Source organism: Geospiza fortis, unplaced genomic scaffold (assembly GCF_000277835.1).
Source record: "Geospiza fortis unplaced genomic scaffold, GeoFor_1.0 scaffold292, whole genome shotgun sequence".
Classification (NCBI taxonomy): domain Eukaryota; kingdom Metazoa; phylum Chordata; class Aves; order Passeriformes; family Thraupidae; genus Geospiza; species Geospiza fortis.
Window position 1 is genome coordinate 1,265,084 of NW_005054482.1, and position 21,917 is coordinate 1,287,000.

The 21,917-nt window shown below is 45.5% G+C and overlaps 1 protein-coding gene across 6 annotated transcripts in view; it reads left to right on the forward strand.

The window, feature by feature from the left end:
- Positions 1-21,917, forward strand: part of PRR5 (proline rich 5) — a 66,326-nt gene that overhangs the window by 19,737 nt on the left and 24,672 nt on the right. For 5 of the 6 annotated variants that reach the window (XM_031063136.1, XM_005428408.2, XM_031063140.1 and 2 more), the window contains 2 exons: positions 3,719-3,857; positions 14,325-14,438. In XM_031063136.1, the coding sequence (XP_030918996.1) occupies positions 14,335-14,438 (104 nt within the window). In that variant the 5' untranslated portion in view covers positions 3,719-3,857; positions 14,325-14,334. Of the gene's footprint in view, positions 1-3,718; positions 3,858-14,186; positions 14,439-21,917 lie in introns of those variants that run through there. The other variant, XM_005428407.2, reaches the window with a different exon arrangement.

A 21,917-nucleotide genomic window follows, 5' to 3' on the forward strand; every position in this document is an offset into this window, starting at 1 on the left:
ATTTTCATGAAGGCAGAGCTAAGACGGTGCAGAAAGATTTTAAAATCTCAGTCTATAAAGACATGTATGAATTTGAGGAATGGTTTTTTTATCTGTTTTGTTAAACTGTAGTTCACCCCTTGGAAGATGTGCTACTCTTGTAGCTCTGGGATGAAATTCACAGCCTGCCTGCAGTGTGGAAATGCCGGCAGTGCTGCAGTTGCATTTGTGCTTCAGAGTTGCTCTATGGGAAGTGAAGAATGGGAGATTCTAAATATGAATTCCTGGAGCTGGGAGTGTGAAGAGAGCTTTTAATTAGGAGCTTTGAGCATTGAAAAAGTCATAATCTGAGATAAGATGGGGGATGTATTGATGCTTTTAGACCGTTGTTAATCCTGTAATTAGCCCCTTAAATTTTCAATTTTGTTTTTAGTACATTCTAGCTTTCTCTTTGTCTCCAGAGTTAAATTTGACACTTTCTAATCCAGAGCTTTCTATAACTTTTTCATCTGGCTTCCTTTAAGAGTAGCACAAAGGATTTTCAGGAGAATTATTTCCTTTAGGTCTTGATCTTCATTAGTTTATGTCCTCAGAGACATGAAAGCAGACTCAGTGTGACTAATACAAAAGAAAAGAAAGTCAGAATACGTTCAACAGAAACAGGCTGCCAGGAGTATCAGTTTGGTTTTGAACAAATTCACCAACAGCATCACTAACCACACTACACCTTCTCCTCCTCTGCCTCACATGGAGAATTTACCTGGAAATTGTACTGCTCTGTGCCTCAGAGCAGTTTGGGATGAGTTTGGATTTTGTGGCAGCTTTAGGGTCCAAAACCCTCTGGAGTCCTGTTTCTTTCCATGCTGGTCAGGAGGTCTCTAAAGCTGCAGCCTGAAGGTAATTTGGGTCATTAACAGGGATTCTTCTGAGAGCCTTGCATTGCTGCTGTCCCTGGAGGGGAGGGGTAGGGCAGCAGTGTGTGCCTGAGAAAACTGCCATGCAATTCTGAAATCCTGCTTCTGGGAAATGCTTGGCTTAAGGGATGGTATCAGTACTTGATGACAAGTGAAATCTTGATTTGCTTTATCTGCCAAAGAATGCGCCGATTGCTCAGCTGGAGAAAGGAATATTTAATTACAGTCTCCCAGAACTCCTATGCAACAGCATCATGAGTTGGGTTTTTCTAGCCATTCTATTTTTCTCCTGAACCTATTATAAGTGTTTTAGATATACTGAATGTTAGATAATGGTGAGATAAATGTATTTCAACAAGTTTTTAATAAAAATTACACTTCACGCTTGCACTGATGGAATAGTTGGGCTTTAATCATCAAAGTTATGTCAGTTTAAGTAAAAAAGGCAGTGGAATTTTATTCTGAAATGACCCCCTTAAATCCTAAAGAGTAGCACTATGATGTGGGTTTATTATCCTGGCTGATCAAATTATCACTGATTATAGGCAAAATGGAGGATGTTTTTAAAATCTACTAGCATAGAAATGTCAAAGCAGGTTCTCCAAGCAAAACACTCTTTTCATACCCATAAACACTTCATTTTTTGAGAACAAATTAGCTGTTATTGTGCTCTCTGTTGATAATATCTGTCTGAAGTCAGGAGGTGTTCTGCCATTGATGGGGGTGATTTAAAGGGCACAGACACCAGTGGAAAGAATGGTCTTATTTTACTGTCAATTTTAAGGCAGCACAGAAGTAAAATGATACATCTAATAAAACTACATGCTTGGCTTCAGCAGCAAGCAGAAGTGAGAAAGGTAATGCACCTCATCAGTGCTGTACAAGAGGAAGATTAGTGATGGAGAGAGATGGAAACATCACCAAGTGCCTAAATAAATACTCCAGCACCGTGCAGAGCCCACAGTCCCTGGGGAGCCCTTCCTGGCAATTGGGGAAATGCTGCCCAGTGCCTCCACCCAGAGGAGAGGTCTCCAGACTCACCCCAGAAGGGGCCCAGCGTTTATAGGCACAAATCAGCAATCAAAGTGGCTGGATTGTATTTTATCACAGAAACTCCTGGAGCTGATGGCACTTCCCAACAGCAGGGACCAGGGCTTGGCCAGGGCCCCGCCTTGGCTGGGAGGGTTTCCCATAAAATGCCCCATAAAATACCCTACAGCCAAGTCTCTGCTCATGTCACTTGGGAAAGGTGCTTGCAGTGCTGCGTTTCTTGCAGGTAACTGCACAGGTTATGTGAAAGTCTCTGAAGCAGTGGGTTTGGTGTTAAACAGAGAGCTTCAGCATCTCAGTCGTGGATTTTTAGCTCAATAATGCTGGTGGTGTCAGCCACGTATTGCCCAGGGTGCATCTTGTAAGGCAGCTCTGGCTGAGGCCTGCTGCTCACCCTCGGCCTCAGCCCGCCAGTGGGATCTCTCATACAATCAGGGCAGCTTTTCATACACTCCTGCAGGCTCCAGCTGTGTCCACAGGAACTGCTGCTGCTCTGGGTGACCACGTTTGTACCGTGTGTTCTGCACCACGTCTCTGTGTGCGTTTTGTTGGTGTGTTATCTCCTGATGCATTTTGGTGATGTGTTATCTCCTGGTTGCTCTCTGGACCCTGGCCCAGGGGCTCAGGACAGCAGTGCCAGGCTCTGCAGCTCCGAGCTCAGAGTGATTTCTGCAGCTCTCTGTGAGCTGCTGTCTGTGCTCCTGAATGCATTGCAGGCAAAATGCACTGACTTTGCCCAGTGCTCTAAGTTCACCTAATATAAGTGGTAACAGAGTGAAGCTGATACCCGTGGAGCAAACGAAGGGGGAATTTAAGGGGATTGTTTTGTTCCCCGAAGTGCAGCAAAGATTAATTTTAAAATACATATTTTTAAACACATGCAGTCACATCCTTGCAGAGTGAGTGTGAAATGTCACAAAACAAACGCAAGAGTGATTTATACCCAGGATGAACTAAGCCAAAAAGGTCATATATGTATTTTTAGTTAAATTTAGCAGTGTTTTAGAGTTGGTACTAAAAGCTGCAAAGTGCAAGGCATGAAGAACTGTACTCAGAATGTGGATGCATGTGAATGCCATTGTGTATCTGTGTGTATGGTATGTGCATGTATATATATATGTATGTATGTGTGTATACACACACACACATATATTACTTTCCTAATAGTGTTCTATATTTATTGGCCAGTTATTTGAAAAAATAATCTTTTCATTATGAGGGTGTTTATGTTGGGGTTAGAAGTCACATAATTCCTGATTGTGTGCTTTGCCTGTTTATCCACTCTGGGTTTGTTAACTGTGTTAATGGTCACCACAGAGGGGCACTTCAGCACCAGCCCAGGGCAGGCAGGGATATTGTACCCGTCATTTGAAGCCCCAAAGAAAGAATTCCCAGTATTTCTAAATTAGTCATTTAAGGCTTTCTTGGGCCTTCCAGGACATCTGCTCTCCAAAGCTGATCACAGTAGATCATGCAGCATATTTCAATCCTTCTTCTGTTGCCTCCTTAATGCTTGCCCTGTCTTGTGCCTTCTTTAGAGGTAAGTGTAGCTTTTAATGATGGTGCCAATGAACTGCACCCCATGAAGAAAATAAAACAGAAAAGGGAAAAGCACAAGAAGAAATATTTGAGTCAGCAATGAGGTGGAACAGCACTGATTATTGTGCTTATTTTACTTCCGTGTGTGTCATTATGGGTTTATTAGTGCACTCTTGAAACATACTGTAGAATAGCAATATTTACAATACTGATTTTTTGTTCATCTTTTGTTGCAGAGGTGACTTTTTTGCAAGGGCCTGACTTTTTTCAACCAGTTTGTACTGCCTGTCAAGAATTTTCATGTTGACTCTTGGAAACCTGCTGCAGAGTCTTCCCTGTTTACTATTCAGTCCTGTTTTCTTCTTCCACTAGCAGGTAAGCACATATTTCTGCAATACTAGTTCCAACTGGAAAATGTTTTCAGATTCAGACACCTGGAGAGTTCATTTTGTTGGACTCTGTAGGGTTAACATCTCTCCTCCAAAATTTCTGCCACAGGAAAATACCTGAATAATAGTGCAGTGCTTTGGAGTGTTTAGCATCAGTGCATGTCAGTCTGCATCCATCCAGCTTTTATGCAACTCAGAAAATGCTATGCATGAACTTTCAGCTGGGAATCTATTTAGAGCTCAATCAGGATTGTGAGCAAGCAATACAGAAAATTGCTTGAATTGTTGCTGCCTGAGAGGAGCCTCTAAATAACTTTGTGTCCTTGAGGGAAAAAGCCCTGAAGAGGAGAGGCAGAGTGGGTGATGGAAAGGCTGGGGTGTCACCCCCACAGAGCCCTCAAGCTGAACGAGAGCAGTCAGCTGCTGTTCACCAAGATCAGTCAGTGCTGCAGAAATAGATCTAGCTGCCCTGGCTCTCAAATGACCCGTATGTGATTGATAGATATATATATATATATGTATACATATGGGTGTGACAAGAAGGGACACGGAGCAGCTGAGCTGTAGGAATGTCTTACACAGCTGCAGCTGTCCTGCAGGGGGGCCTGGCCAGACCCTTAACATTCATTGTTAGAATTGGATTTGCGTTTGAGATTCAATGTTTTTAGGAAGAAATAGATTTTTTAATGATTTCTTGAAATCACTTTTGTTAAATGCTGGTTGTCAAAGGAGAGTGTGTATGGTGGTGTGCAAGTGCATTTATGTGAAAAGAAACTAAATGCGCTTACTCTGTCTTTGATGTTTTCCTTTTAACATTATCATCACATGTAGGAAGTCTTGTTTTTTCGAAACAACTTAGAAATTTTCCCAGAAAATAGTTGTGAGTTTCCTTCTGCAAAAGGATGTTCTTTCTGGATGTATAGTAATTTATTTACTTCATCACTAAACTGCAGAATCTAACCTCTGCCATGGCTTCGGGTTTTTTTCCTTTGTCTTTTAAGGAATGACGTCTTTTCTAAAGGGTTGGCTCTTGAAAATTTTTATTTCTATTTCCTTGGTAATAATGCATGCTTTCTTCCCAATGTGTATGGGGCGGGAATGGTGGGAATTCCTGTTTGGCGCTACTTTATTGCAGCGGTAGCTGCGCTTTGCTACAGTGTCACTCGGTTTCATCCCCAGGCTGCAGGAGGGAATGGTCCCCTATAAGCTGCAGTTTGCCAGAGTCTTGCGTGGCTCCAATCATAGCCACAGTGCTGGGGTGGAGGGGACCCTGAGGATCATCTTGTTCCACTCCCCCTGCCGTGGGCAGGAACACCTTCCGCTAGAGCAGGCTGCTCCAAGCCGTGTCCAGCCTGGCCCTGGACACCTCCAGGGGTGTGTGCAAGGCTGAAACCTACAGCAGAATTTACCTTGTCCTGTACATTGGGCACAGGTGTTTCAAACTGAGGGCCAAGTGAGCCCACTCGTTTTCACTTGTGCTGCACTTCTTGTCCCTTGGGATTTCGAGGGTGCTGTTCAGGTGCTGCCACTCTGCATTCCCTGACACGTGAGTTAAGGGTGTCAGTGGCAGAGAGGGGATATTGTACCATGTTCAGGTGCTGCCACTCTGCATTCCCTGTGAGTTAAGGGTGTCAGTGGCAGAGAGGGGATATTGTACCATGTTCAGGTGCTGCCACTCTGCATTCCCTGTGAGTTAAGGGTGTCAGTGGCAGAGAGGGGATATTGTACCATGGGAACCTAGCAGTCCCAGTTCATGAGGAGTATGGGCATTTTCTCTTCATAAGTGATTCATCTGGAAAAGGTGAGGGAAGAATTACTCAGGCAGGAAATCCCTGTGATCTCTGCCTGCATTATTTCAAGCATATCCAGAAAATTTATGTTTCTGAACTTTACAACCCTCCCTAAAACAAATGCCCACATCTGCTCTTGGCTAAATTAACAGTCTACCAACTAATCTGCTACCAAACGTGTTCTGTCAGCTGCAACTCCACATACTCCTAGGAAGATTCAGCCACTGCCAGCAGAATTAAAAGCTGCTTTCATGCTTCACTGGAATGTTTTAAACACTCACTGTGTACAACTGGTCTTTGGTTTGTTCATTGTTAAACTTTTTATTCTTGGTATTCTAAATAGCTCAGGATAAACAGAGATACGTTTAAGCCCTCTGTTGTTAGTGCAGCATTTGCAGACTATCCTATTACAAACTGTTTCTAGATGTAATCTGTAACCTCACTGTGATGGACAGGCAGATCAGAGCTCCCACCATGCAGGAGATATTATTGAACATTATACCTTGAGCAGCTTACCAGCACCCTGACAGAGTGCTTGCTGACTGGAAATATCAACATCTTATGAAAAATCACTGCCTCCCCACTGCAAACTTGGGGTTTTTTTCTTTGCAAAAATGCATTACTTGGCTAGCAATATAGTAAATTTTAAGCGATATTTACAGTTTTATTCAACTTTTATATTCCAACATATTTTTATAGTCATAAGTATTACTTGCTCTTCGTTGTGGTATACTATAATCTAAAGATCTTAGGAATATGGCTGTACCAGGGGCCATAGAAAACAGGCGTTGAAGGCTTCAGGCCCCATTAGTTTACACCTGCAGGCCACAGCCTTTGTCAGTGTTTGTACATAGGTTTGTACATTACTTTCTGGGTGTGTCCTGTGTTATTTCATGGAAATGTCTCGGGTTTCAAATCCAGCCCATGCAGAAGCCTTGGCATGCCAGGGCCATGGCCCAGTGACACATTTGCTGTCCTTATGAGGAGACAGAAGTCAGTAGGAGAGTGTTGAGATAATAAAGGAGGTTAGAAGGGTTTACTGAGCAGAGCAGCACTCATTTTTACAGTAATTAATATTATGGGAAAATCCTGGCAAAATTGTCTTTGTTTCTTCCCTTTTTTGCCTCCTCCAAATACAAAGAAGAGAATCTGGCAGTGTTTTCATTTATTGTTCAGTTATTGTTCGGTGCTGGAGGGTGTAGCTGTAAGCTGAAGTCTCCCTAAAATTTCTCTTGATTTCCTAGCCAGAAGATGTTCTTAGCCAGTCGTCCTGTTGAGGCTGTTTAGTGAAAGCCTTTGTCCTTTTCCTCTCAGTCTCTCAATGCTTTGGTCAGCAGCACATTCTCCTAGAAATACTGATTTAGTATCTCCCAACTTGAAATACCAGCTGAGCTTGTACCAGTGATAGCTCTCAAAGATTTCTTCATCCAGGGTCAGAGCATGCAATTGAGGAAATTAAACATTCATTAATTGGATGCCAGATTATTTGCACTTGTATTATGCTCAATCTGGCAAAATCCTGGGGATGCCATTCATGTCATCTAATTGTAGGTGTTTACAGCTTGGAATGCCATATCCATATCTGAAATACTCACATTATAGTATCTCTATAGCCAGTGGGAGAACAGGCACAGAACCCAGCAGGACTTTCCTGACCAGGCTGAAATATTCTTTAAAGGATGCATTGCACCCTGAATGTGCCCAGTTTTCTCCAGCAGTTACAGAATGAGATCTGAATTCTCCTGTACTAGAATTTTCTGGTAGCTAGAGCTGAACAAGCTAAAAAAAAGTGAAAGACCAAACTGGAATAACAGAACTTTATCTCTAGAGTGTCTTAAATGCACCTTCCAGTTCTGACCTCCCAGGCCACTGCAGTGCTGTTGCTGTGGTCATGAGCATCTTGTCTCTCTTCACAGCTCTTATGGAGAATTTAATCAAAAGGAAGAAAGTCATTCAAATGCTGTTTCCATTTTCATCCTTTTACTTATCTGCCATCTCATGAATACAGGCAGTTGTAAAGTGTAGGTACGAGCAAAATATTCTATCTATAGATCTACCTGTTAGTGCTATGTGAAATAATTCTACCCTGTAACAGCTTAAGTCTTACTTTTATTACATTGAATTTTGCAGTAAGTAAAGAAAGGTAGAAGTAGTACCTTTCATTCCTCTTCCATTTTCTCCAGGAGGACAGGTCACGTCACTGAGGTTTGAATAATCCTCCAAAAGTTAAATCATGAGGATTACATTCCACCTATGTGATAACTGAGGTGTTGATATCGTGTTGTGTCCGACTGAAGACTGACACTGGCTAGTGAGCTGCAGTGACAGTGAAGAGTTCTTCCAAATCTTGCTGTGGAGCGTAAAACATTCCATCACTCTGCCCTTTGAGATCAATTGTTTCCCAGAGCATCCTGAGAAAAAGCTCAGAATATGATACATACCGAGAGAGGTCATGGTACTGGACTTGCTGAGCTGGTGAAATGAAGATTTAAAGGTACAAGTGTGAAATAATTTGTGCAATTAAGGCTTTTTGTACTCTGGCCGCTTCCACTGCCCAGTATCTCAGTCTGAAGGGGCTGTCTCAGGGTGAGGAAGTGTGAAGGATGGCAGAAAGCCCCCATTTTTAAGTTCCTGTGGAAGTTCCATCACACTGAGTGCTGCAGAGTCCAAGTGCACGGGTAGATGTTGCAATTTGGGATTGTCTTTTAAATCTCTCTGGCAATTGTTCCATTCAGAAAGATATCCTTGTGAGGCAAAGGGAGAATGGTGAGTTTTCTGAAAGAATCCATTGCTATTGAGCACTAGGCTTTTGTTGGTTCTTGCAGGGCTACAGGATTTGTTCCAAAGAGCTCTATAGTACCGTGCAAATCACAGCAGTGTGATTCCTCCAGAGTCAAAGATTGCCCGTGTTCCCCGAGCTGGCTCCTGCATTGCTGGGTCTGAGGTAACCTCCCTGCCCTGGGCACAGGAGGGGACAGCAATCTCCAGGCACAGTTCATGTTCTAGCCATGCTCAAAGAGAGCATTGCACAAGAATATCATGGCTTTGAGAGAGAGACAGGGTATTGGCTGTAACCAACAGCTGCCCAACAGTGCAGCTCACCAGAAACTCAGTGAGTTGCTGCAGTGGGTTCTTTATCTTGGTGACCTTCCAAGGCAGTCAGAGCCTTCTTGGAAGACCTTGAATCAGAAATATTTGTATGTAAGAAAAATAGCACTGTGCAGCACATGGTTCTGATCTCTCAGGGCTCACAGATTTGGAAGGCAGGGTGCCATGTATAACTGTAGAAGACAGCACTGAGATGCTGTAGCTGCTGCATTAAGGTCATGGTGTTCTGGGAGCCAATTAAAATTATGCAAGATGGCAATTTAGGAAAGAATTGACATAGAGCTCAGGAAGGAAAAATCATGTGTATTATGAGCTCAATTACTTTGTAAGATTAATTTCCCACTGTCTCATGATCTTGTAATAAGAGCACAACGTATTTTAAATGTTTGATTTACTTACTGATCAGAACTCTTGAGACCTCGCTTTCTAAATCAAAATTTAAGATTTGACTCCCATTTAAGTGCCAAGTTGTGAGCTTGTCTTGGAGTGTACACTGGTTACTGGGTTAATGGGTTGTTAATTCCCTGGGTGGGCAGCAGTAATACCTGAAACAGGCACACTTGGCACTTGGAACCCCATCTCCTTTCCTGGGGCATGTGAGTGGAAGGTGGTAATGCCACAGGTGTATAATCCAGAGCGTTGGTCCTCACTTCCTCCGGCAGAACCACTGCATTTTTTGGGACCACTTCACTGTCTTTGACTCCCAGAACCTTTACAGAGATAGCTAGGAGCTATACTACAAGCCAGGAGAATTGATTTATCATGAAAGCTTGATATTTTGGATGGGGGTAGAAAAGGCCTATTCCTGTCCTAATTCTCTCCCGGTGCCTTTATCCTGAAGAACAAGACAAAACAGATTTAGCTGTCTCCTGTATTTCAAGAACTGCTTGTATTGCTGTGCTCTGTAAAACCAAAAACTGCTGACAGAGGGGTGGGATGTCACGGGTGCTTTCAGCAGGTATTGCTCAGTTCACAACCTGTGTTAGATTGTGCTGAGTCCAGAGGGAGGCAGCTGTGCTCATGCAGGCATGGTTGGTCACAGCATGCAGAAGTACAGGAGGTGTTCCAAAGGTTGGGGAGATGTCCAAGTAAGGCCAAGTCCTCTCTTACAAATCAGTACCTGGCTGTGGTGAGGGCAAAAATAAGGTAAAGGATTAGCAAAACCAAAGGTGTCCTAGGACTAACCTCAATAAACAAAAGGCATCCTTAGGAATGCCTTTATCTCCAGAGGGTGCAGAGAGTCGGTGGGATGGAGGAGGAAGGGTGTAAATAGACCCTGTTTGGTTTCATACTTTCATTACTCTCTTTATTCTCTGTTTTCTGATGATAAAGGAGCTTTATTTAGATACTGTAGCAAAAGAATTGATGAGTCATAAGGTTTACAACTTCATTTCCTCCTGGCTCTTTTTATTTTTTCCTGATGAGTGCATCTCCTTCCTCTCTGCCTCGCCCCCTGTCTGCTGCTGTGGCAGGCTGTGCTGTGCCTTTAAGGAGGCTGTGCTGCTCTGTCAGAACACTAATTCCTGAGCTTTGGCATGTGTCAAGGCATGCCCTAAGCTTTGTGGTGTAGTTTGTGAAAAACTGAAATGCGTTTTTCAAGGGAGATTTTTAACTCCTTTCTGCCACAGAGACACTTTACCATTCTCTTCTTTGGTTGCAAAGTGCACATCACTCAGCAGCACTATAGCAAGTTCTGCTCTCTTCTCCAAAAGAGATAGGGAGATGAAGTGAAGTGGTGGGCTGCTTTTTTCCTTTCCAATTACAATTTTTTATTTATTGAGTTGTTTTGTTTCATGACAGAGCTGTGATAAAGCTGAGATGGCAAACTCTGTAACTGTTTATATCTTCCCCCGGTACTGATGCCACTGCAGTGCTCACTTCTCATTGCAGTAGCAGAGTGGGGTAGTCTAAAACATGCTGACCCACAGCAGTCACAGCTTTATTAGAGGTTTCATATAGTGTGAATTTCTTAATGTTTCCCATTGTGAACATCACTTTTTGCTTCTTTTTCCCTCTCCTCACGATCAAAAAGGTAGACAGTACAATTAAACTGTAAAAATTAACATTAGTAAATAAAACACATGGTTCTTTCTTTTTCCTTTATTTTTTTTCAGCAAATCTCATTCTTTTGAAATCAAGTGTATGCTTGGGGATGACTGCCTGGATTTTTTTTCCTAATGTTTTCTAGGCACGGCAATACAGTCTTTAAAGCACAGGTCCCAGTAGGAATGTTGCAGACATATCAGGAGGTAACTGTGGAGTAACCCTTGTGATTTTAGAAGCAATGTCTAATACAAGGGCCTGGATCTGTGTGTTAACAAGCATAAATCCTCTTCAGCTTCCAGGTGTTTATCTACCTGTATATTGTCTCAGGCCTTGAGATAGAAGTGAGTCCAGGTGAGCAGAAATTCCCCTGTGGCTCTGGCACTCTGGTGGCTCTGGGGCTTGCTGTGGATGTGGGCCCCACAGATCAGAGAATTCTTTCTAGTAGAGACTGGCCTGTTTTTACAAGGAGAAATGTTGGAGGGGAAGAAAGGAGCTAAACAGTGGTGTTAGTACCGTGTATGGCTTGCTGGGTTTGAATGAGTTACCCTGCCAGTGCTTCCCAGTCCCACCTCTGGGATTGTGTGAGCTAAACAGTGGTGTGCTGAGTACAGTGTTCTATTTCAGAAGCTTGTGGTGCTCCTTACTGAGCCTTTGGGAGGTCTCCCCTCCCTCCCAGGAGGTCCGACAGGGCTCTCATCCCCTCCGTGGCGAGCAGTCTGTGCTGTGGAGCCGCTCTGGAAGCAGCGCTGCATGGAGAGCTCTGCCCCAGGGCTGCAGAGGCACAGCTCAGCACAAGCCCTTCCCAGCAGTTCTGTTCTCTCCTGCACTGCCCTCTGGCCCCAGAAATCCCCAGCTACCCAGAGGGTATGCACTCGTTCCTCTGCTGGAATGGGAAGCAGAGGTCCAGGATCTCCTGGTGTCCCTGCCACCTGAGAGTGGGAAGCAGAGCTCCAGGATCTCCTGGTGTCCCTGGCACCTGCTCACAGGGTGGCCTGGTCATGTCACCCCACCTCTCTCCTCACTTGTAATGCTGAAGTGCAGATTTTATCTTCGCCATTCATACCCAAGAGCTGCTCAGGTCAAGTTAATGAATGACCTGAAGTCAGGCATGTCAGTGGACTCACAGCATGGTATAAGTATGAAGGATTACTCTGCAGTTAGGGGTGGAGGTAGCCCTGGTTGAAAATTATTTATTTTATCATGAATCAACATTTGGTCAGGTGTAGTCATAAAAAGGAGAAGGGAGTGTAGAGAAAGCCTGTCCCCTGTTAAAAATGGTTCGGGAGATTGAGATGCTGGCTCAGCTGTGGTTTTGGTGCAAGTGTTGACTCTGAGGCTAGTCCTGGTTACTGGAGTTGATGGGGTGGCAATTAAATAGAATGACTTCTGCAGGTGTGGTATTCCACCATACAGATGGAATCAAAGAGTTAAAAAATCTGAAGATCTAATCCACTATAATAACATTTTGCAGAACCTATCAAATTCACAGCAAGTAGAAAAGCTCCTGAGCTAGGTCGAAAATGAAATTAGAGGGAATTATTTTGCCCCTTGTTTATCTGACTCATTGTTTCACTTAACAGGGCAAACAAACATTTTATCTGAGCCCTTAGCAGAAGCTTAGGCTGAGTTGTGTTCCCCTGCTCTCCGCAGCCATATTGTCCATGGAAGTGGAGTACCCTTCATCCTATTTGGATAAAGCAATGTTCTGCTGGAGGTGTGTTTGCTCCCTCATTTGTGTGCTGTAGAAGGCATCTCATCCCTTAAAATGTGAATATATACATATAGTTGTATTTGTTTTCCTTTTGCTGCCATATACAAAATAGATTGTTGTTTGTTTGAGGGATTTAAACTGGCAGAGACTGGGGGTAGTAATGTCTTTGTCCGTAGGTTAGATGTGGGGCTGCAGGTCCCTTCCAAAGTGAAATGTTATATGCCATCTACTGTGATTCTGGCTTGTATACTTGGGAATTTTGGTGTGGGAAGGGCAATTTATACAATGCTAATTCAAGCAGCTGGATAAAACAACTATGGCTAAAACTGGCACAAGGCAAAAATAGATTTATTTCTCTAAGTAGTTCTGCAGTTGGTTCCCATGGAGCTAACACGAAATTCAAATTTTTGAAGTAAATATTTATATGAAATAATATTATCTGACCTCAAGTGAATAGTGAGAGGAATTGTTTTTTACTAAAACATGTCAGTATATGATGCACATGGGGCAGATCTCTCTGTGAGAAATTGAGTTTTCCTGTAATGTAAGCTTTGTCATGTTATTTGGACACCAACAAATCTGGTTATAGCCTGAGTCTAGACAACAGGCTATCACAGATGAAAAGAGCAAGTAGAAAACAGAAAGGAAAAAAGCAAAGGCTGGGCTCTTGTATTGCAGCCCCTTTGCAGTGAGTCCAGGTTACTCTGCAAGGAGCCTTTGTGGCTCTTACCGGACTGTTTGCAGATCAATGCCACAGCAACAGAAGAGCCATTCTGATGTTCTGGCTCTGTCTGCTGCAAACTGTCCCAGCAGATGAGCCAGGGCACTCCTGGGTTTGAAACAGAACTGAAGTGAGTGACAGCAAACTAAGCACGGGCTGGAGTCTGGTAGCAGCACATCCTACAACTGCACTCGCAGAAAGAGTTTCCCTTTGAAGATAAGACACATGGGGCTTTTGTAGAAACATAGTGTGCCCCACGTTGTGCAGCTGTTAGCACAATTTAAAATAAAAATAAACCAATGAAAGGCAGAGAAAGGCAAAATGTCTGGCTCCTGTGTGGGCCACCAAGAATTCCTCCAAATGCTAAACCCCAGCCCATCACTTTTCACTCCGCAGTTAAATTGGTTGTGAATCCTTTGTGTGAGGCTCTGAGCCAGAGCAGCCTCTGAGGGTGTGGATGTGTGAGTATTCAGTGTCGTAAGGTGGCCGGGCATGGGCAGTTACGAAACTTCACAGTAAAGTCTCATGCGTCAGTGCTGCTCACTTAGGTTTGGTGTTTTGGTTTGCTTTTGTTCCTGTCTGTGGCCCTGCAGTTTTGTTTCCTTTTATGAGTGCAGGAAGGGGGGGAGAGGTTGGGAATGCTGCTGGAGGAGCCGAGCAGTTGCTGTGACAGGTGGAGCAGCACAGTGCTGAGCGAGATTCCCGGGACACCACGGGGAAGGGAAGGGAAGGAAGCCTCCATTCCTGGGGCAGCTGCGGTCACAGGGGCCCCTTCAGTGCGCTGTGGCAGCAGCCAGAAGTTTGACTTATTTCTTGAAAGGACTGGAGAAATGATTAACCACAGTTGGTGACGTCAGAGTTGATCTGATTAAAGGTTTGTTTTCTTGCTGGCAGAGGTGTGCTCCGTAGAGACCGGTTCTCTCTTCTTTCTTTTTTAAGTTTCTTTTTTGCACAGCAGCTGGAGGGAACCGCTCGCGCTGCCGCCGCTGCCCCAGCCGCGTGTGTATGTGTGTGAACAGGATGGTGTGTGTGTAGCTGCCACACGCACACACGTCTGACCATGAGGACTCTTCGCAGGTTGAAGTTCATGAGTTCGCCCAGCCTCAGTGATCTGGGCAAGAGAGAGCAGGCAGCCTTGGACGAGCGGGGGACGCAGCAGCGCCGGGCCTGCTCCAACGCCACCTGGAACAGGTAAGGCCACGCCGTGGGTGCTGGCTCCTGGCAGGGGGAATGGTGGGCAAGGGGCTGCTCCGAGGGCTGCAGGCTGGGCTGCAGGCTGGCTGCCCACTCAAATAAACACAGGAGTGCCTTTCTTCCCCCTCCTTTAATCTTTCTCTGAAGGCTTGTAACAGAGAGGGGTCCCTGCCTTCCCCTCGGCCTTTGTGACAGACAACAACTTGTTCTATAGGGTCCAGCTGCAAACATACCTTTGTGTCTATCTAGATATTCTCATTCAAAGTTTATTTGGCTTAGGTTATTTTTTTTTTAAACTACATGTGCGCAGCTATTAAAATACATACTTTTAATCTGCATATCTATGGCTGTTGCTGGTAGTTGATATAGTTAGGACAAAGTTTACGAAGTTTACTCCTGTTAGTACAAATAGATCTCTGTGTGTGTATGTACACATGCAAGCACCTGCACTTTGGACAGGGAAAATAAGCCCTGATTGTTTACTTTATTGTATTTATACATTTTAATTCCATGGCGGTTTTACAAGAAAAACTATGCAAACATTATATTGTGAATGTGTCAATTAGCTCAGCTATTCAGAAAGTCCATTTTGGCAACAATCTTAAAAGATGAATCGAACTCTCTAAATCATTAGGAATTAAATTCTTGGGTCATTTTTGAAAATGAAATGTCACCTCCTGGATCACGGCTTGGAAAGTGTCATCTGTAGTATTTTACAACTGTAAGGTGGTACAACTGTAGGAAGAAAAATACCAGTGAACTACAGACACATTTGCTAAAATTCTGAGAAAAATAAAATATATAAAATAGCATATCTTCTGTCCTTCTCACCGCTTGATTTGTGGTCTCATGTCTGTATTAAGAATTAGTTGTTTAATGCCAACAGTGCACTAAACTCTGAAACTGTGCTGATCACAAAAGAGACTGATTTTCCTCTCAAGTATCATGCTGTTTGTATGCCCCTGAGTTGTACCTGATGTGCAGGTGGATGGTGGTGGTAGTTCAAGGATAGATTGGGCCATCCTGAGTTATGCCAGTTGGGACTTTATTTGGCCAGTAGCCCTAAGGGAAGCAGCGGGGAGTGAGAGACTCCTGGGAGGGGATCAGGGTGACAGAACAGAGTCCCCAGAGGCTTTTTGTGATGGTGTGCTGACAGCTGTTGTTGGCGGGGGTTGGTTTTGCGTGTGGGGAGGGAGCAGTGGAGGCCGATGTGAATGGAGAGCAGGTCAGGCACCCAGTGTGCTGGGAGGCACAGAGTTCCAGGCTTGGGCCTGCTGATGTTCAGACTAGAGGATTTCCCTAGCTGAGATGCATTTGTTAGCAAGCAAGAGTTTGTCACTTTTAATTTTGACAGGACAGGTGCAGCTCTGGCCAGAAGTGACTGCCAGACTGGCTTGGCAGTCAATGAGCTGGACATCTGCACGTTTCACCCACACAATTGCACAGCTGTCCCATTGCCTGCTTCTTGACTGGGTGTCCGTGAGTCATCCTGTCACTGCTTTGCATGAACTCAGACCTGGCCCTGCTTTCCACCCCTGGGCTGGCTTTTGCCAGTGCCAGTGGGCTGCCAGGCTGTCCTAGTGATGGCACCATGGGGCTGTGCTGTGGCTAGGTGTGCACCGTGGTGATGGCACCAATGGGCTGTGCTGTGGCTCAGGTGTCACTGTGGTGATGGCACCATGGGGCTGTGCTGTGGGTCAGGTGATGGCACCAATGGGCTGTGCTGTGGCTCAGGGGTCACTGTGGTGACGGCACCATGGGGCTGTGCACAATGTCCGTGTGGGTCAGGTGTCACCGTGTCCCTGTGTTAGCAGCTCCAGAGCTGTGACAAGTATTGCAGCCATGAGCTGGGTCACTGCACGGGCAAAGGGAAGGCCCTTGGTTTCTATTTAACAGGGCAAGACCTTCTTCTGAGTGAAAGAGTGAGGGTAATTCTTTCAGGCTCAGAAAGACTTGTATCATCTGTTGCTGTTAAGAAACTCAGATATTCTACAGGCTGAAAAAGTGGGTCTTTGTCCTGAGGAAGGTCAGGTCTTAAATGATACTGAATTAGATAGATTAGGGAATTATCTGCTGTACCTTCTGCCTATAACCAGTGCATGCCCATCTTGACATATATAGCAAGGTCTGTTCTTGAGGGAACCTGTGTTCGTCTCTCCTGGGAAGACTAATGTTCCTGGACATCTAAAGTGTGACTCACCAGAAATCTGGTCTGGCTTTTTTAAATCTTGGGCTGTGGAATTTCTTTTCTTTTTCTGCTGCAAAATTGAAACAACCCAACATGGGACACGTTGCATACTTTGGTTTACAGGAGTATTTTTCCTTCCAAATGAAATGGTTGCTTGTGTTGTTCATTCTGTGTAAGCGTAAGAGCTTGCTGAACAGGGAAGTCAAGATGCACCAGCAGAGCTCTCCCTTCTCACCAAGGCTGGCTGTTCTATATTTAAATGTCTGCTGTTTCTTTGCCTGGTGTCAGCAGCTGTGCCTGGGTGTGGCACGTGTGTATCTGCTTTTCAAAGAGGCTTTGAATCGAGTCTGTGAGAGCTAAAGTGGGGAAAGGTGAGGTGCAGCATGCAGCAGGTTTGGCCCCACACAAACAGATCCCGTGCTGAAGGGCAGATCCTTGAGGCAGAGCAAGGATGCTGCCCCTGGCCGTGCAGGGACTGGAAGGCTGTGGTACTGCTCGTGGGGTCTCTCTTGTGCAGGACAGCAGCTGTGTCACTGCTGCTCGTGGGGTCTCTCGTGCAGGACAGCAGCTCTGTCACTGCAGGTGTTTTCAGAGAGGGGGTGCATGCATGGCTGTCCCTCTGCACTTGCTCTGTGCGTGGCCACCGTGGTCCAGTGGTGTTCCCTCCACTGCCTCTGCCCCCTTCACACCAGTCCCAGCTCAGGCTGAAGTCTCGTACCTGAGGATTATTTCTGCATTTAGACCCCAGGGCAGGACAGCCTGAACGAGCCCAATTCAGCCTGCTGGGGTGCGTAGCACTGTGGTGGCAAGGAAGGTCGCTTCGTCCCTGAACACTTCCCTTCACGTCTGAACTACAGTGCAGTGAAACTTCTCAGCCCTGTAGCATCAAAGGGGAATTGGTGCCGAGCTGCTGCCTGCTGTTAGGCAAATGAGACTTGATATCATGGCTTTTTCAGAGCTTGCTTTCCCATGGACCCGGGGTCTGTGCAGCAAACACTGACGGTGCAGTTAACTGGCAACCAATGGCAACATAGCGGAACAATTTACTGAATTACAGCTCACAGAATTGCATTCCAATAAAATAGTTCAGATTTTTTTCACTAGCCCTGTCTTCAGTTCTTGTTCTTGCCCTCAGCCCCCATTTCTGCTTCAGGCAAGAAATGAAGGCTGAATGCTGACTAAACCAATTGGGCTGAGAAACCCGGGGGTTTGAATCCTGAGCTCCCACGCCAGGGGGCCCACTCAGGCCGGATAAAACCCACGGCAGGGTTTCCATTCTGACTGAGCCAGCACAGACTGCCCAGTCAGGAGCTGATACTGTCCGGGTTCTGCTCTGGGAAAACCTCTAGTCAAAGGCTCTCAGATCCTCTTTGATGTAAGAAAATATGGAAAATTCACAGAGACTTGAAGGCGTAGGAGATAGCAGAGAAAAGGTGAAGAAAACAGGTAAGTTGCTTGTGACATCAGTGAGATCAGCAGTAAACCCCAGGAGATGTACCATACCTGAAAGGATTTTATGGCCTGGGCTGACTTTTTACAGGGTTGTAATAAGCACAACAACTTCCTGTAAAATAACTTTCACAGCCATGAAAACCATATTCCATCTCCTCATATAAGACTAATGTTTTTTCAGATCACAAGAAGACTTTTCCAGTGGAGAAATATTCCAGATCAGCATATTTTTCTCTTTCTTCCATTATTCAGGTTTTATTTAGAAATATTTTTAAATATTTCTGCCTGTCTGAGGATAACTTTTTTTTCCCCTGACCCTTTATTTGAAGCCCTTTGTGGAGTGTTCTGTGTGCGTGGGGGGCAGAGAGAATCTCGCTGTGGGCTGGGAGGGAGAGCAGGGCTGGTGAAGGAGACTTCAAAAAGAATGTTTTGATGCAAGTATATCAGGTTAATTATTGTTAATTAGCTGTTCGTGTAACTGTGCAGAGGAAGTTTGCCCTAACTAATTTGGTCCCTTTTGAAAGTGAAAATGTTGTCTCTAACTGCCTGGTAGTCAGAGGGTGTGATTATTCACACAGCATTGTTTGTTCTTCTGGACTTCACCTGGAGCTCTGGGAAGGGCAGAATTTGCAAACACTACATGAAAATCACGGTGGTGTTTTCACCTGTGCTGTTTGCACACAAAGGCAGTGGCTGCTTTAGAGAGCTGAGATGGTCTGTGTGATGTGTATGGAATATGGACACTGGCCAGTCCTGGTGCTTTGCCAGGAAATGCCCAGCTGGGAGGGCCATGGCCATGGTTGAAACACACACAAGATCAGGACTTAAAGGACTTGCAAGCCCAGCTTTGGAGTAATCCTCATCTCTGTGGCCAGACTGCTTCTGACCTGGCAGAAAACTGGTTTAATCCCAATAGCTTTTCCTTCTTGACTTCCAGATGGCAGTGAAAGAACAGTTATGGGTGGTGCTGGAGGGAGCCAGCCTCCCACCCCATTGCTGTCTGGATGGACAAACAGCGGCTCAGGAGAAATGTCTGTTTTGGTGGCAATGAGCTCTGGAGGCAGTAGCCTATAATTGATCAATACTCTGTAAATATCAGAATAATCCAGCCCACCCTGCCCCTGTTGGGCTGGTTGGGGGAGCCATCAGCAAGCATCCAGCTCTGTGCTTCAGGGATTTGCACCTTCCAGTTCCCTTCATGGTGAAGGCAATGGTGGGGAAGGTCTGTGCTGTGTGTGCTGGAGCTGCCGTTCCCCACGTGTTGGTCAGCTGGAGCCACCTCGTCCTCTGGAGGTTCAGTCAGATGTGGAATGAGCTATCTTTTGGATGAGATGAAGTTTCTTGGGCTGCTGAGTTGATTTTTGTGGCTGTGAGCGCTGCCTTGGGTGTTGGCAGTTTTCTTTGGCAATCTGTAGCTACCGTGGGATAGATAAGTACAGTACATTGCTGGAGCCATCTGACATTTTGTTATTCTAAAGGCACCCCCAGGAAAGGTCTCTTCAGTTTTCACATCCTGGTTTCCCCTTCTCCAGCGAGCCTGCTCTGTGTTTTGGGCTCTGTTGGACTCTCTGTTGTTTCCTGCCGCACCATGTTCTGTGCACACACACACAAAGCAGGCACAGAGGAGGTGCTCACAGCAATATTAGTGCATGGGACACCCATTATTAACCCATTTAACACCATTATCTATTGGACTCTCTGTTGTTTCCTGCAGTTCCATGTTCCTGTGCACACCCTTACTCACAAAGTAGGTACACAGGAGGTGCTCACAGCAGTATTAGTGCATGAGGGCACCCATTACCAACTTTCATGTAGTAAAAGGGTTAGAGAAGGGAGTTTACAGGCATTTTCAGCTCAGGGTAACTATTGCAATGTAAGTTTCATTGTGTACATCACTGCTTTAAGCCTCAGTGAAAGCTGGTTGCAGGCACAGGTCAGGCCATCCACCCACCTCAAGCATCTTGCAGGACTGCTGTGTGTGAGCAGCAGCTCAGACTTTGTTTACACCAACAGGTTGGACCATTCTGACCAAATCTTTTTAAGCAATCACTTGTTATAGAAACTCCTTGATTTAATCAAGGTCTAGGTCTGTTTTATTTCATAAGTTTAAGGTAACTAAGAAGATTTAAGCAGACTTTTCATTATCCTTGCACAAACTGAGGCCACAGCAGCATCCCACATAACCTGCAGGCCGGGGCTGTGTCCTGCACCCTCCATACAAGCACTGCTGTCTGTGATGGGAAGGAAAGGCAGGTGGTCAACTTAATGAGCCAGGACTTGTTTTCCAGACAAGGATATTGTCCCTCACTACCAGGGAGATCAGGGCAGATTAAAAGTTCACTGTTAGGATGTTTTATGTAGATGCTGTTCTACTATACAGACAGTAAGTTAAATGCTCACAAGCTGTCCCTTTTAATTCTGGTTTAAAAAGCTTGCTCTCTCTTATTTCTTTGAGGAATAATGATAGACCTCTCAAGCTGGAGAGAGAAGACCTCTCTCATTTAGAAAGGGGTGGAGAGATATTTAGTCATTGTTCTCTGCAGAAGTCTGGCAGGCAACATTGCAAAGTTCATTTCTGAATCAGAAGAGCGTGTAAAGACTGCTTGTTTTATTCACTACGTTGATCTTATTTCTCATATTACTCATAATGTTAAAATACCCAAGTCACTTCACTGTATGCCAGAGACAGTTATCTGCTGATATCCAAGTAATCGTAAATTGAGTGTGTCTGCATGAGCCAGCCAAAATAATCTGGGTTAGATCGTGGATGTGTTTCTGTGCTTGTGGGTGTAGGGGGGAAGGAGGGACTGCTGTGGCAGCTGTCCTGTGTGAGGCCCTGCAAACAGCTTCAGAGGAACAAAGGAGAGAAGAGGATAGTGGTTCTTATTTCTGTCTGTGTCTGTATTTCTGCACAGCCGGTCAGACCTTTCACCTGCCACTTCCAGTTTCCTTCTTCCTTGGATGAAGGTGGCTGAGCTGCTCTGACCGTGCCTCTCTTTGCTCTTGTGTGCCTGCATTTGGAATCTCTCTGTGAGCAGTGTGGAGTTCACCTTCCAACCCGTCCTCTGCTCCAGCCAGCATTGAAGGGAGCTGTCTTAGCATGAGCCTGGGAAGTGTAACATGGACACTGGCATTGCCAGGGCAGTCTCTGCTGCTGCCTGGCACAGCTCCTGTGTGACATCTCCTTGCGGTGGGATCTGCTGCTGCCTGGCGCAGCTCCTTTGTGACATCTCCTTGCAGTGGGATCTGCTGCTGCCTGGCGCAGCTCCTGTGTGACATCTCCTTGCAGTGGGATCTGCTGCTGCCTGGCACAGCTCCTGTGTGACATCCCCCTGCAGTGGGAGCAGCCCTGTGCAGCTGGATCTGGGCCTGGGGAAGGTTAACGTGGGCACTGGCATTCCCAGGGCAATCTCCTGCAGGGACATCCAGCTCCTGGCAGTGGGAGCAGCCCTGTGCAGCTGGATCTCCCCTGGGTCAGGCCAGGGCTGACCACGCCTTCAGTACCTGAAGGGAGCCTCCAGGAAAGAAGGAGAGAGACATTTTCCAAGGACACGTGGTGACAGGAAAAGGGGGAATGTCTTCACACTGACAGAGAGTGGGTTTAGATTGGATAGCAGGAAGGAATCCTTCCCTGTCAGGGTGCTGAGGCCTTGGCCCAGGGTTCCCAGAGAAGCTGTGGCTGCCTCATCCCTGGAAGCATTCAAAGCCAGGTTAGATGGGACTTGGAGCAATCTGCTCTAATGGAAGGTGTTCCTGCCTATGGCAAGGGGTGGGACAGGATGATCTTTAGGTCCTTTCCAACCCTGGACATCCTGTGATTCTATGATAAGCCCTTC